This window comes from Crotalus tigris, unplaced genomic scaffold, assembly GCF_016545835.1.
Source record: "Crotalus tigris isolate CLP2741 ecotype Arizona unplaced genomic scaffold, ASM1654583v1 scf7180000024427.8105951120:4207309, whole genome shotgun sequence".
NCBI classification, from domain to species: domain Eukaryota; kingdom Metazoa; phylum Chordata; class Lepidosauria; order Squamata; family Viperidae; genus Crotalus; species Crotalus tigris.
The window spans coordinates 1516618-1532904 of record NW_024100595.1 but is presented as its reverse complement, the minus strand read 5'-3'; the positions used below and the strand labels follow the sequence as shown (position 1 = coordinate 1532904).

The 16287-nt window shown below is 42.9% G+C and overlaps 1 protein-coding gene across 7 annotated transcripts in view; it reads right to left on the bottom strand.

Moving 5' to 3' along the window:
* The window catches only part of SEZ6L2 (seizure related 6 homolog like 2), a 36109-nt gene that overhangs the window by 6425 nt on the left and 13397 nt on the right, over positions 1–16287 (bottom strand). For 5 of the 7 annotated variants that reach the window (XM_039330369.1, XM_039330365.1, XM_039330366.1 and 2 more), the window contains 9 exons: positions 15240–15411; positions 14434–14597; positions 12862–13056; positions 9133–9271; positions 5794–5990; positions 4811–5005; positions 3141–3332; positions 573–764; positions 421–459 (listed from right to left, as the gene is read on the bottom strand). In XM_039330369.1, the coding sequence (XP_039186303.1) occupies positions 421–459; positions 573–764; positions 3141–3332; positions 4811–5005; positions 5794–5990; positions 9133–9271; positions 12862–13056; positions 14434–14597; positions 15240–15411 (1485 nt within the window). The remainder of the gene's footprint in view (positions 1–420; positions 460–572; positions 765–3140; positions 3333–4810; positions 5006–5793; positions 5991–9132; positions 9272–12861; positions 13057–14433; positions 14598–15239; positions 15412–16287) is intronic. The other 2 variants (XM_039330367.1, XM_039330370.1) reach the window with 2 other exon arrangements.

Sequence of the window (16287 nt, the reverse complement as noted above, 5' to 3'; positions counted from 1 at the left end):
AGAGCACATTGCAGTGGTCCTATCAAATGGACATAAGACATACGTTATTGAGGTCTGGGATAGGGTCTGGCACACTTAGTCCCCTTAGCTACAACTTCTTCCTGCTGTCTGAGCAGAAGAGAGGAAGGTAGGAAGGAAGGAAGGAAGGAGGGAGGGAGGGAGGGAGGAAGGGAGGGAGGAAGGAAGGAAGGAAGGAGGGAGGGAGGGAGGGAGGGAGGGAAGGAAGGAAGGAAGGAAGGAAGGAGGGAAGGGAGGGAGGGAGGGAGGAGGGAAGGAAGGAAGGAAGGGAAGGAAGGGAAGGAAGGAAGGAAGGAAGGAAGGAAGGAAGGAAGGAAGGAAGGAAGGAAGGAAGGAAGGAAGGAAGGAAGGATAATGTTTGTCACCCTCCCAGAATCCCTTCCCAAACTTCTTCCCACTCACCTTCCAGTTTCCGGTCATCCAATAACTCCTCATAGGCCACTGGTGGGGAGAAAGAGACCAAGGGACTATTTAAAAAAAATGTCAGGCAAACAAAACAGAGGGTCACAAAATAGTGAGTGAAAGCCACACAGGACGAGGAAAGGGACCCGTACCTTTGCAGAGGGGTGGCTGGCTGGTCCATTGGGATGGATGTCCTGGTATGCAGGTGATCGTCACTTCCCCTATAAGCTCAAAGCCCTCATAGCAGAAGAAGCGCAGGGATTCCCCTGCTTGGTAGTGATGCTTGTAAAGCGTTTGATACCCATTCTCTGGAACTCCGGGGTTCAGACAAGGCTCATATTTCACTGGAAAAAGGAAATGGGGTAACGAAGACTTTCAGGGAGTGCATTTGGCCCTGAGGCCACAGGTTGCCTACCATTCACAGAGGAGACATTATAAGTCAGACCTGGGCATTTTATGGCTCCCAAGCCATGTCTGGCCCTTTGACTGTCCCTGTCTGGCCTCTGTGAGATCAATCAGAAGTTAGAAATAACATGGAAATAAGACATGCATTCCTACCAGTAGCAGCTAATCAAAACTATAATTTACTGCTTTTTATAAAGCAATAAAATTAATATTGAGCAGAATTAAGTTCAGTCTATTGGATTAACCATCCACAACAGTCCCAGTTTCTCATGTGATCCCTGGGTAAAATTAATTGCCCACCTCTGGTATAAGTAAAGATATCCAGAGGACAATGAGCTTCATTCTAAAGATGTTGAGACTCTAGAAAGAGTGCAGAGAAGAGCAACAAAGTTGATTAGGGGACTGAAGGCTAAAATATATAAAGAACGGGTGCTGGAATTGGGTATGTCTAGTTTAATGAAAAGAAGAACTAGGGATGATAGTGGTGTTTCATTATCTAAGGGGCTGCCACAAAGAAGAGGGAGTCAAGCTATTCTCCAAAGCATCTGAAAGCAGGACAAGAAGCAACAGGTGGAAACTAACCAAAGAGAGAAGCAACCTAGAACTAAGGAGAAATTTCCTGACAGTTAGAACAATTAACCAGTGGAACAACCTGCCTCCAGAAGCTGTGAATGCTCCAACATTGGAAATTTTTAAGAAGAGACTGGACAGCCATTTATCTGAAATGGTGTAGGGTTTCCTGCCTGAGCAGGGGGTTGGACTAGAAGACCTCCAAGGTCCCTTCCAACTCTGTTATTCTGTTATTCTATTCATTCAATTTAGAAAATATGTTAAGATAGTCAATAGAAGAATAATGTGGGAATCTTATTTTTCTTTTGAATCTCTCAGTAGGTCATGTACTATCCTGACTTTGTGTTCAAGACTAAGACCAACATAACTTTTTATTGTGAATTAGGATACTCAGCCATCCTTAAGAATATCCATCTCAACATGCAGAAGAACCTCAAGGACCATTTTAACTTGGTCTGATTCTGATAGGATTATGGAAAGATTAATTAGTCATACATGACTTTAGTGTGTAGATATTTCTTTAAGTAGGTATGTGATACAGGAATTTAAAAGTGCATTTGTGCTGTTTAGTATTTTGGCAAGCTTGTTCTACGGTATCAGTGATATATTTCCTGCTTCTGATATCCTTAGAGAAATGGGCATAATTTCTGTTTAAACACATAAAAATATACTGAACTGAGTGAGCCATATATTAATTAGAGGGGATCACACAAAGAAAAATCCAATACAAATAGTCCTCAACTTATGACTGTATTGGAGCCCACCCATCATGGTGATGATGGTCATAAAACAGACAAGTGAAATAAGCGTCCCAATTTTACTACTTTTTTTGTCGTGGTTGTTAAGTTAGCATTGCAGTCATTAAGTGAACCAATGGTTTATAATGGGTGCAGTTTTGCCAAAAACCAGACGTAAAATGCAGTTTTGAGAAAACCATCATAAAATGCAATCCTGTGAGGGCAGGATATTGCATATGGCTGTAAATGCAGCCATGTTGCTGAGCCTCCAATGTTTCATCACGTGACTGTGGGGGAGGGGACTCTCCAAACTTTGACTCCAGGTTGTAAGTTGCCTCAAGATAGCTTCACCATAACTTTGAACAGTTGTTAAGTGACCAGTCAGAAGTCAAGAACTCCCTATAGCCAGACAGACCAGCTAAGGCAGTGGTAGCGAATCTATGGCACGTGTGCCAGAGGTGGCACGCGGAGCCCTCTCTGTGAGAACGTGCCATCGCCCCAGCACACGTGGTCTCTAAAAGTTTGCCATCACTGGCCTAGGGCCAGCCAGCCTGGAGCCGCCATTAGGGAGCCCACCATCCCACCCGCCAGAGACCCCCTGGATTTCCCCCAACCCTGCCCGGCTCGCACAGGTGTCCCTCCCCATAAGGGACATAAGCAACATCAAAATGGCAACATAAGCAACATCATAAGCAATATCAAGGTGGCCACGCCCACCCCGGCCATACCCACCCAATCTGCCATGACCACTGCAGCCACATCCATCCAGTAGCTATACCCACCCAGTCTGCCAAGCCCACCTGCTGAGTGGGCCATACCCACCTGGCACCCAGTGATATATAGGTGGGTTTTGGGTTGCAGTTTGGACACTCGGTCTCTAAAAGGTTTGTCATCACTGAGCTAAGCTCTTGTCAAAATGTACCCTCCTGTACTTTGCTGCTTTAAAGACCCTCACAGTTCTAGCTCCCTCCGTTCCATGTGCCTTTTCCTTCCGTCTCTTTTACTTACAGACACACTTCGGGACCCGGTCGCTCCATTTAGGGGTGCCCGTATCCCGGTTGTAGCAGGTGAGCGTGTTGCTCCCTTCCACTACGTAGCCTTCATGGCAGAAGTACTGGACATGAGAGCCGATGGAGAAATGTCGGTCTGAGACGCTTCGTTTGCCGTTGCTAATCTCTCCAGGATCAGCACAATTTATAACTTGGGGAAAGAGAAGGTGTAGTTAAAGTATAAGCAGAGGCCTCTGTATTTCCCTCTGGTTCTCAATACAGGAATCATATCTGGCTATGTGGGCATTCTAGAGTTTCATTCTACTCTGGGAATATTTCAACTTTCCTTCTAGAGTGACACAAAGACTAGAACTGCAAATGATAGACCAAAAGCTCTCCTTTTAGGAAGTCTAAAACAATGCATCAGAGTGGTCCACGCTTATGTTTAATTATTTTAATTATATATAAATTTATATACCCACCCAACTTGCATATAGGTGACTCTGGACAGCTTATAAAATTTAAAAAACCCATTCTATAATAAAACCCATTTAAAAAAACTCTTCATCCCAGCCCTCATATAGCAGGCAATTCTGGACATATTATGTCCAAAATGTTCTTCCTTCAACAGAATTTAGTCTATTCTCCACCCCCCCACATAATATGCTCTACACAGCTGGCAACCACAAAAAATAAGAACCATGTGGATTTGTGAAAGACATTTTTAATGCTAGTTGGTTTAATGCTACTATGTTTCTCCAAAAATAAGACCTATCCTGAAAATAAACCCTAGCTTGATTTTTACGTGTGCACCTAATATAAGCCCTACCCCCAAAATAAACCCTACTTAAGAGCCTGTGCGGCTGGCCCCCCGCCCATTCCATCTGGTTGTTCGTGATGAGGGAAGGCAGGTGGGGAACAGGGTGGAGCTGCCCCACATGCTCCTCACCTACTTACCTTAGGACCCCGCAGCCAGGCCTCCCACCTGCCCCAACACCTGCCTCACCTTGTGGTGGCGGCACCAACAGCTGAGTCTATCAGGAGCCCGCATGGCTGCCACCAGCCCAGTTCTTTAGCCGCTCATCACTGCTTGCACGCGTCTCCCCCTGCCTCCATTTTGCCAGCACAGGCCTTCAGGAAAGGCCTCTGCAGCCAAGTACAGAGGTGAAACAGCCCATTCTGGGCTGCAGAGGCCTTTCCTGAAGATCTCTGCAAGCGAAACGGAGGCTGGGGTGACGCACACGAGTGGCGGCGAGCAGCTGCAGAAGAAGTGGGCTGGCAGTGACCACGCAGGCTCCTGCTAGATGGGGCTGTTTCTGCCACTGTCGTGAGGCGAGGCAGTGGGAAAAAATAAGACATCCCCCCAAAATAAGACCTAATGCCTCTTTTGGAGGCAAAAAATATATGACTGGGTCTTATTTTCAGGGAAACACTGGTAGTTAGGGTAACAACATAATCTTGAAAAATGTAAAAGTAAGCCTCCAGTCAGAGTGACAGCAAGGTATAGTCACTCTGACTGTTCTCTTCCCACAGCTCCCACCTCTGAGTTGTGTGCCTCTTCTCACACCCACTAAACTTCTCCCCCTTTTCCACCTGCCTCCCATTGTCTTTCACACTGCCTTCTTCATGCTTAGATAAGTCCTAATGTGGAGCATCCTTACCACCTGTTTTAGCATCAGAAAGACTTACTTTTCTGACAAGTAGGAGGGCTGTTGCTCCATGATAGATCCCACTGGCAGGTGAGAATATCAGATCCCACAATATCATAGCCTGGCTCACATTGGTAGGTTACGACTGTGCCACGGATAACAGCGGTATGAGAAGCTGTACGCCAACCAAATTCCACCTCTGGCAGCTCAGGACAAGTGTCATTTTGAGGAACCTCTGTGAGAAGAGGAAAGGAGAGGAGGGGAGAGGAGAGGAGGGGAGTGGAGGGGAGCGGAGGGGAGGAGAGGATGTAAGGACTACCTTCTGCCAGGCACTGTCTTGTCTGACAGAAGAAAATATTTGTATTTCATGGTTGAACTATGGGGCCTTTGATACTCTCTGAGCTTGGTTTTTTTTTTTTTCTTGCAGGCATTTCATTACCAAACTAGTAACATCATCAGTGTACTGTTCTATCTTTCCTCATCAAATTTCACTTCTGTTTTTCCACTTTTCTACTTTATGTCAGGGGTTCATCTGTACGAGCAACTCGTACAATCATACTGTCAGAAAAGACCAGCAGCCCTGTTCATAAATCCAAATTAAACGATCCCCAACTAACACCCAGTTGCATGATTACAAGAATACTGCTATGACACTGCCAAAAAAGAATATACTCTATATTTAAACTTTATACTGTCCTCCTGAACAGCATTGAAGCAAAACTTCTGTCCCTTTTCTTCTTCAGTCTACTGCTGCTAAAATTACAACTAGGCAAAAATATCACTTTGGCTTTATTCAGCTGCAATTGTGCTCTTTCCTTTTCCTTCTTCTGTTTCTGATATGAAACAAATGCATCATACAACATTCCCATTCACTCTCAGACCGAGCAACTTTTGGAAACCTTTTTGAAGACGGCTTAACTTCTTAAACCATCTTCACAAGATGAGTCAACAGGCATCAATTTACATCAGGTTCTCTCTCTCTCCCTCAGTTTACCCGAAGCATATCATAGCCTTTTCTCATACCCTTATAGTGCACCAGGAACCCTTGGCTGAGACCAAAAAGGGGGTCACCAGGGTCTGACTGGAACTGCAGGGTGACTGCTGGGCCTGAAGAGTAAATGCTGAACCGTGGATGGGGACCCAGGTACTGGCCAAGGATCCGTGCGGTTAAGTCCCCTCCATCAAAAACAGTCAACACATCAGACTTGCGGATGTTGAGGCTAGCAGGGGAATTGGGAAGGAGAAGACAAAGAGAAAGGACTGTTGAAAGAGGAAAAGAAAAATGAAAGAGTCCACAGCCCATTTCTGTTATTTCATGCATCCAAACTAAAGGGCAAGTGAGTGCTGAGACACACAAATGGATGGGAAGACAAGCATGGTTTTTCTTCAACCAGTAAGCAAAATTGCAACCTCAAAGTGAAAGAAAATATTAATATAGAGGTCAAGCTGAGTCCACTCTAAGATGATTCTGAATTAGTGCTTTGGATCTAAAGGGATCCCCAGAGGGGGGACAGATATAAATAATGTTAAAAGATTTGGTGCAATTGGCTTGTCAAAGCCCCCACTCCCCCGCTTTTATTGCATGCATGTGATATACTTTAAAAAGAAGTGATTTCAATTGCCTATTTCATCCTTTATTCTGACACTGTGGTGGAATGTAATCTGGAGTCCTGGGAGGGACTCCAGACTACATTCCATTACAGTGTCAGAATGGGCTGACACTGTGAGGGAACGTCAGGGCTGACACAGAAGGGAGGGACTGCATCCCAGAGGGCAAAAAGGCAGCACAGCTTAGAATGTCTGCTAGGCAGGAAGAGGACAAAGACAGACCTCCTCTAGCAGTTCACAAAGTATATCTATAGTTATATAGAAAGTTGCTTTAGTCTGGAAGATTCTGTCTGTAGGTAAACAACAATAAAGAAACTACTTGGAAGTAATTCAGTGTTTGTTCTTCACACATACATACACATTCACCATCATGGATGCCTGCTATTTTGACCTCACATATACATCTTTCTTTTCCGGCTTTAAGATTCTCTACTTCAGTTGCTGTATTAACTTTAATGAGTGGATTCCTTAAACCAGAAGCATCTTTTTTTCAGGCATAGTCTTTATTAAGGTTCAGTGCAACTTGTAAGAGCATTTTCACCAACCGTATCTTTGGAAGTGCATTTTCATAATCTCACTTTATTGAAAACCTGGTGGAGAGTGTCCCTCCTTGACTTATTAAATTACTCATTAACATTAAGTATCAACAGCCATGGTATCTTCTCAATCATCTGGAAGGATTGAGGGTTTGGGTGCTACTTTGCTGTGGTTCTCCTCCAATCTGAATAGAGAATTCTAGTCAGTAGTTATGTGGGAAGTACCATTAAGCCTGTAGTTATCACAGGCTGGGACAGCATTACTGGAGAAATCTGAAACAGTGTATGCAGCCATACTGGACTGCATGAGGAGAAACAGGCTCAGACTAAACTTTACTAAGAGGTGCTCTGTGTGTGTAAACATCTTGGCTTCTTGGAAACATCAATTCTGCTGGTTGTTCTAGATAGGACTGTGCTCCCTCTCTCCCTTCTATAGAAGAAAGCCTTGGAGATCCTCTTGGATTTAAAGCTCTGTTTGAACATCTTCAGTTGATATACCACTTATGCCCCTACTTGGACAAGGAAATCTTAGCCACAGCAACCTCCTGTCATTTGACCAGATTACTATAACAGAGGATTACTTTTGAAGACAACTCAGAAGCTGCAAGTGGTACCAAAGTCAGCAACCCAGACTTCTGATATGGAAAAATATACAGCAGACCAAACAAAATTACACTAATGCTAGGGTTACTGAACAATTCAAATATGTGTAACTACAGGTAGTCCTTGACTTACAATCATTTGTTTAGTGACCATTCAAAGCTACAATGGCACTGAAAAAAGAGACTTACAACCAGTATACTCATACACAGCTTCCCTATAGTCACGTGATAAAAATTCAGGTGCTTGACAACTGGCGTGTATTTAGGATGGCTGCAGCATCCTGGGTCACATGATCATCATTCATAACCTTCCCAGCCAGCGTCTGACAAGCAAAGTCAGTGGGGGAAGCCAGACTTGCTTAATAACCATGTGATTCACTTAATTGAGTATTAAATTGGTTGTTACTTAACAACCATGACAAAAAGGTTGTGAAATTGAGCTGCTTTGCTTAACAATGGAAATGGAAGAACCAGTTTGCTGAAGGCTCCTTTTTCGTGTTAGTAAAAAGGGTATGTATCAAAAGGTAGGACTTTTCTGTAGCTGATCCTGTATTGTGGAAATCTTGCACCCACACACATGACCACCACCACCTCGACCTCTGAGACTTCAGGGGGAACTTAAGAGCATTCATTTCAAGCAGAACTTTGGCCTGAAACAAAGATTACAAATGGCTGCCTAGTCCTCTTTCTGTTCTTGTGTTCCTGTACTAATTTACCTCAATTGTCTAGTATACTACCTAGAATGATTCTGAAGACTGTTGAGGGATATCAGATAAATACATTATATCTAATGCCTAGCCATACATATGTGTAAAATGTCCAGGATTTTTTAAAAATATCACTATACCAGGGGTAGGCAACCTTGACTTTTTTATGACTCGTGGACTTCAACTCCCAGAATTCCTGAGCCAGCATGGCTCAGCTTGGAAACCTCTCCCTTTCCCTTCAGCATGGCTGGCTCAGGAATTCTGGGAGTTGAAGTCCACGAGTCATAAAACCCCTGCACTATACTAATGTTACCGTCATTTGTAGAGAACTTTCAAACTATTGAGCGTACATCTCTTGACTTAATGGCTCCCCAGAATGATTCTACTATTATGTGGCTGCAGACACACATATGAATTCAATTTGTTGGTTTGGACAAGCTTTCTTGTGTCTCTAAATTTTTAGAATCATTGAGAGGGAAATGATTCTAAGAGGGGACTTAAATAATCCCCTCCTTCTGTTCCATGTCCTCTATTGTCATTTTAGTCTAACTTGGAAAGCTCTATTCAACAGAAAATAATTAGATCTAGCAGCAGAAATACTAGTTTAAAGGTAACTCCCTCTTTCTTGCACTGAAGTTTTAAAATGCTTCACCATCTAGGCTTTCCTAAGGAACTTGCTGTATCATCTGGTTGATGACCTCTAAGTAGGAATCCTATTTGTCACAGGAGATTATCTTCAAAGTACACAGACATATTTCCATATGTCGATGGCATGAATGATTACAACCATAAATCTAACGATAGATGATGGTTTCAGGGACCATGAGGACACACTGCTTTGGTTGAGTTGAGAGGCCTCCCTCATGAAAATGGGATGGTATTGATGGTGACAGTAGCAAAAGTACCTACATCTCAATGTCTAGCAGCACCCTCTTCTCCTCCTGCACCCGGATGCCCCATACGCAGTCTTGACCTTTTCCATAAGACTGGGGCCAGTCAGGAGAAAGTACAACACCTGTTGGCTCAGAGAGCTCCCCACCACACAATGCTGGAGAGAAAAGATGCATAATCAGGAGAAGACTATAGCTTGAATGAAGCAGTGCAGCTACTCAACCAGTTTAAGCCAGTTTTAAACCAATTTCCTTTGGTACCAATAAAGGAGAATATTTGTATTTCAGGGTTGAAATGAGAGGTCCTTGGTGCTCTTTGAGCTTGGTTGTTTTCTTGCAAATGTTTCACTACTCAGACTAGGTACAGTGGTACCTTGATACTCAACTGCTTTGAAACTCATCGAATTTGGTACTCAATGCATTATGGCACAGAAATTTTGTTCTGGGACATTGTTTGTTTAGTACTCAATGTACAAGCTAGAACTTGTCAGTGTCAGTTGCCTTGTGACTGACTACATTATTCCTTACAGGAAAAATTTATTTGGTACTCATTGTTTTTGGTATTCATCGCGTCTCCTGGAACCAATTAACGATGAGTTTCTAAGTACCACTGTAACATCATCAGAGCTCTGATGGTGTTTCCTAGTTTAGGTAATGAAACATCTTGCAAGAAAACAATCAAGCTCAGAGAGCACCAAGGACCCCTCATTTTTCTGGGATGGTGAAAAAAGCAATAGGGAAAGACAAATTGAACAGCCCCTTTACCTTCCGACCCTCCCAGAAACACACACCATGCTCTGCCCTAGAATTCAAGAGAGGTAAAATGTGTCTCCCAGCAAAGATAGTGACGGCCATCTTTCATCATCTCTGCATTGCAATGCTTTCTGATTCTCTTCTTTCCTCTTTCCGTGACTCCATCAAAATGACCTAATAATCAAATATGAGAAATTGGATTCTAGGTCATGACACCAACTAGCTGTGAAAAATGTTACTGCAGGGGTAAGGAAGAGAATATTGGAATTACCATGACATTTCTTTTTTACAAAGGCAGACAATATCTTGAAAACTGGATAGTTCCTTCAACTTGCTCCAAGAAGCAGGATTAAAATATTATAGAAATAAAGCTAACCGGCCCTTCCACTTAAGGGAGTAAATAGGATCTCCAGAGAAAACACAAAAGACAACATGGATAAAATAAGAAATTCCAGGGAATAAAGGATATCTTCAATCTACAGCAGAGAAGGGGACTCTCACACTATTCAATGTTTCATTTTCTTTCACTGGAAGAGAATAACCTGAAAACTGGGACATATGTAAAAAGAAGTCCCTACAAGAGTTGGGGATACAATTCTGCAAGGACTTGCAGAATTATTTTGACAACATAGGAAGAAGAAATCCATGTAGCAGGTCTGCATAGATAACTCAAAAGATGCCACAACACAAAGGCCTGAAAACTAAATCCAGTCACTTGACGCACAAAACAGAAATATGTATCATCCTGACAAAATTCAATGATGAAAGTCAAATGAAAGTCAACTAGGCCAATTTTAAGAAATAAAACACTGCAACATTTATTTGTATTTCCTGCCAAATCCCATATAAATCACTGGGTCTCATCCACGTTCATACTTCTAGTTCAGTTAAGACTAGATAAAATGTCAAATATGCTCATGAAGAAAAGAAATGGCAAATAATTTATAATGCATTTCCACAGATGAGTGCAACTCAGGCTAACTCTTCTAAACACCCCATAAGGAAAACAGTATTTAAATGTCTTGAGAATGAAGACAGTGGAGAGGAGTTAATGTTTTCTAAACACGAGGTTCAAAAAGTTGTTTCATTCTCTTATCCCAATCAAATCTGATGTAGTGACTAGAGATTGGGAAGATCTCATTTTTCTTCCATTAGATTGAGGAAGGCCCATGTCCACCCTTGCAACTGGAAGGGGATGCTCTGCTTTCACACCCTCACACTAGCAAGAGTTGAGTTGTTGGGCTGAAGCATAATGGCGCCATATCAAATGAGCATCACAGCAATGATTGGCTCCTGTGCCCAACTCCAGAATTCCTGGATTGAAGTGCCCTCATGATGGGTGATAGGGGAACTAGCTGCCTACTAGTGCCAGGTTCTATCTAGTCCAGTTGCCTAACTTCTCAGCTTCCTGAAGAAGAGAATGTGGACTTCCAGAGGCACGTGACTCATAGCTGGAGGGAAGAAGGACTCGCTACCTGGAGAATCACATCTCCTAGCCCTTTCAGTGTCCACGTGCTTCCCAGCCATTAAAGAAAAGACCTGAACTGGAATTAGCAGAAAGGTATCTTGGGAAGACAAATGGTGTTCTTTCTCGTTCTAGGATTTTTTAGAAATATTTTAGTCCTGCCTGTTCGAGCAAGTAGAAGGTGGAACCCAGTTTTCAAAATGTGTAGATGCTGAAAGTCTCCACAGCACATTTAGTCATTCTTGATGACACCCCTGGGGTTCAGTGATATCTGAAGCATCACAGATGTCCCATCTCTGCTGTACTCGGAGGGGGGCACGAAAGGGCATTACATTCCTTTCCTCACCAAATGTAGCTGTTGGTTTGTAAGTCATTCTTAATTCTTTCAAAAGGTTGCAGCTGAATCCATAGGAAGGAAACTGAAGGCTCTGGCCATATTATCTTAGACTTTTATATTTTATATAAAAGTATTTTATATTTCTGGATTAAAATAAGAGTGGCCCCACAAAATGTGGAGGAAGGATGTTACAGTAGCATGTTGTGAGAACCACCAAAAAGGAGTCAGCTGACCTAAAACACCTGGGGCAGGGGTCTCCAAACCTGGCAACTTTAAGACTTGTGGATGTCAACTCCCAGAACTCCTCAGAGAGCCATGCCCTAGGGCAGGGGTCTTCAAACCTGGCCCTTTAATGACTTGTGGACTTCAACTCCCAGAATTCCTCAGCCAGCATGCCTGGCTGAGGAATTCTGGGAGTTGAAGTCCACAAGTCATTAAAGGGCCAGGTTTGAAGACCCCTGCTCTAGGGGGTTAATTTTAGTCATAAACAAAGCCAGGCACTCATACCCATAGTTCAACTAACTCCATCCAGTCAGTTGTGTTGTGAGAACACTTAAGTCCAGCCAACTAACCTGGTGTGCATCTCTAGTCCTCCAAGAAAAAGAGTTAGAGAGAGAAAGTAACACCCTTCCCACACTCAGCCAAGGTATCAGAATATACTTTCCAAACAATATTGTAATTAAGCCATACCCACTTCTGATCAATGATGAAGGGAATAGTGAGATTATTTAGCCTTTTCAGTCCCTTTCTAAAGGAGATAAGTGGGGCTCTAGTAACTCTAATGTGACTATCTGCTTCCAGATCTGTTCAGCCTATGCAAATAGCTTTCTAGATCATGCTCTATTCTTGCTTGTAAAGTGGCATTTTTAGAACCTGCAGCTGTCCCATTTTAATTACCAGACTTTGTATAGATCTTGTCAGATCCACACTCTGCCACAACTCTCCTCTCCTTCCAATTATGTTGGCTTCTGCCTCTGCCCTAATTTGCTCAGCTGTTCAAACACCTGCCTGAATTCGTAAAACCCAGTACATAGCATCTTAATTTACTCAGGCCTATTGTGCCCCATCGGCGCACACCATTACTCTTTCAGGCAGCAGGGCAGAAACACAAAAGAGCAATCAAGAAGAAAAGACATCATGCATCAGGCTCCAGAAGAAAATTGAGCAGAGAATTTGAGTTGAAGAATGATTACCTTTGCAGGTGGGCTCGCTTTCATTCCAGCGGGGGTCTCTTGAATCAATGCATTCAATGGCCGAAGGACCCTGCTCAAGCATGTATCCTGCACTGCAAGCAAACTCTACAATGGTCCCTGTACGATACAGAGGGTCTGATGTGCTGAAATTTCCATGGGCCAGGAACGGTTCATAGCATCGATCTTCATCAAAAGCTGCCGCCAGGGGGAGCAAAAAGGTCAGAAAACTGTCCTTATAAAGGTTATAGCTTCTGATTTCTCTCCCACTGCAGTAAAATATTACAGTAATATCTCCTTGAAGATGGGATCAATCCTACATTTATTGTTGACTTGGTACAACTATTACAAGTTCAACTACATTACCACATCTTGGTCAAATCACAAGAAGAATGCAGTCAAGTCAGATCTAAAGTTGTCTAAAGTTTTGTATCCTTTCAGCAACCTTCTACGTCTTATCACTTCTTTCCTGCCAACGTTGCTTTCTCAAACTTTATCCTCTTTCTGCCTCCAATATTCATGTGATTGGAAGAGAAACCAGCTCTAGGTATTGACCCACAGCTTCTTCTGATCACAGTAAACCAGCGTTTCTCAATCTAGGCAACCTGAGGATGTGTGGACTTCAACCTCCAGAATTCCCCAGCCAACTTAGCTGTTAGGAACTGTTAAGGAAGTTCATCAGCCCCAGCCCCAGCCCCAGCCCCAGGGAAGCAAGATATGATCCTTGGACATAATAAGATTAACCCATCACCATCAGAATACCAGAAAGGCACACTCAGACTCAGGTAAAAGTTCATGCCACAAGAACAATTCCACAAACAAAAGGCTCCAGAGGGTATAAAAACCCACTCCCTACATGTGTTCAGTCCCTTTTTTCTGCCAGAGCCATCTTTCTGTTTGGCTCTCTTCTCCAATAAATTACAACCTTCTTCCCAATTCCTTCAGTCTACCCTTGTAGGACATGTGCTCAAGTCCTGAATCAATGCTACTTAAATTCATTTCTCCCTCAAGCTACCACCAGCCTTTCTCCCTGGTAACCTCTTTCTTGTCTGGGTTCCCTGCCTCCGACCTTTTGCTGAAGTTCCTGTCTTTCCCATTCTCCACCCTTCCTCTTGTATCCTTCCTTGTGGACTCTTTGCTTCTTCGCTTTCATGTGTCTTGATCCCATTTTTTTTGTCCTAACCACACTGAAAACTTCTCTTTTCTTTACAGAATCTGGAGTGAAACCAATGAGTTCCCAGAACTGTCATGCATTCTGTAGCATAACAGAATGGGTTCTGTAGCATGACGAGTTTTAGCCCGTCAGTGGCATATGGCCTCATCATGGCACCCTAGTAATTTATCCAACCCCAAATGACAAAGCGGAATTTTGTTTTACTAAAATAAGCTTCCAACACTTAGCTCACAACAGTATTGCATATTATCATGCTCGTTCGAGTTGGTGACTTTCCAAAGTTACCAATAGCAACTGTCAGAATCTACTGCCAAGAGAGAAGACAGCATCACTGTTTTCTCGCCTCTACTATTTTTGAGCAAGTAAAATGCAGGGAGGGGTTAATAAAATTACATTCTCACCTTCGTAGCGCAGGCTAAGGATGAGGGGCATAGCGGGTCCCTCACTGACCAATTCAACAATGAGGGACTGAGCATCACTTAGCAATCCCCGTTCTGGGACATCATCCATGTCAGAATCATAAATGATAGGGGAGAAAGTGCTACTCCCACTGCGGATCATCAGCCTGGGAAAGGTAAAGGATTTGGGTATACAGATCTCTCCAACTCAGGGTACATGACATACTGTGTGTAAACAAATTCAGAGCAAACCTTGAGAAAGGTATGAGTGGACCATAACAGATTCAAATAAGAGTTTTCACAATGCAAGATTTGGGTATTATACTCTCTAACAATAAAATAGCATTCCTGGAATCCCTGCGGTGTCATAGTCTTGAAAGGCTGGCATCAAACTTGAAAAGCTGTCCAACTTTCTCACTTTAGCCATAAGGCAAAGCCATTGTAATCTCTTGTTCAGGTTTCTCCTTAACAGTTCACTCATCCCTTCTCTAAGGACAGTTCTAAATTCTAAATTTCAAGTGTTTCATGAAAGTCCATCATATTTTTATGGGAAAACAAAAATATCTTTCTCCTCCTGTTTCTTCTATGTCCTACAGACTGATTTTGCTCTCATCTCTCCTCCCTGCACCAGGCAAGGTTCTTGATGTTCTCTGAAATGTATCTCAATCCTTCCTGCTGGTCCTCAACTGATGCCACCCCATCTTCTCTTTTCTCTGCTCCCTTCTCCACTCTCACTTCCATGGCATGCTTGACTGCCTGTCAATTTTCTATCTTCTCACCCCCTCATCCCCCTTTTTCCATTTTCTCACTTGTCATTATCCTCATCCAGCGCCACTCTTTCAAAGTGTAGATGGAGCCTCTGGCCTTCAGGTGCTTCCACCAACCAGCGGCAGGTCAGGTTCCGACCACGTGGTCCTCCTGGGGCCTCTGGAGCCACAATGCGTCCACGAGTGGCGTTGTGAACTGTTCCTCCACAGGAAGCTAGGGGGAGGAAGGCTAGATGTTCTTTACAAGTCCCGCTTTCCCCTAGAATTCTTAGAATCCAGAATCCTGCTTATCATTTCATGCATCCTTAGAAAGGTCCTTCTAAGATTTCATTTTGGCAGGAGAAATAGTAGTTTTACCCAGATAAAACTATGTTTTATCCTGAATCCCTGGCTAAGCCAACCCCTAACACTTCCCAGGCTCCTTATTTCAACATTGCCTTTTAGAGTTCAAAGCCACTTGGCAAAAAAAAAATGACCAAATATCATTAAGGTCTTCATTCTTTGTAAATACATTTATCATGTACATTGCAAATACGTTTATCATCCCTAGCCAAGATACATTTTTATGTGATTGGCAAAGAATATAAAAGTCAGATTTTACCTGACCATGGGTGTCTTGGATTGCCTAGGATTTTGTAGCTAGTATGGAAAATTTAAACTTAAATCCCAAAGATCCTGGATCTATAATTTAGACTTTCCATGGAGCATTTGCAATTGTTCAAGGTGCTCAAACTTACAGGAAAAATTGAGCATTATTGAAAGACCTATTTTGCCCAGCATTATTCTTCAAACTGAGGCCAGTTAAATACTCTTAGAAAATCACTAGAAGGATATTATTGTGTAAAGCCTTGGGTGTTTGCCCAGAATGTCTGGCAATATCTCTAAATATAAAGCTTCCATTCCATGACAAAATAGCTATTGAGGCTTTATCCACTGTTAATTTGTCTAATTTTATGTCTTTCTGCACCTTGTGACAATAAATTATGCATTCTGCAAAGAAACATTTTCATTCTGAACATATTGGCAATCCGTTCATTGTGTAACTGCCTGTTTTAACATTTAGAGGAAAAAGTGTTATTTGCCTTGCTCT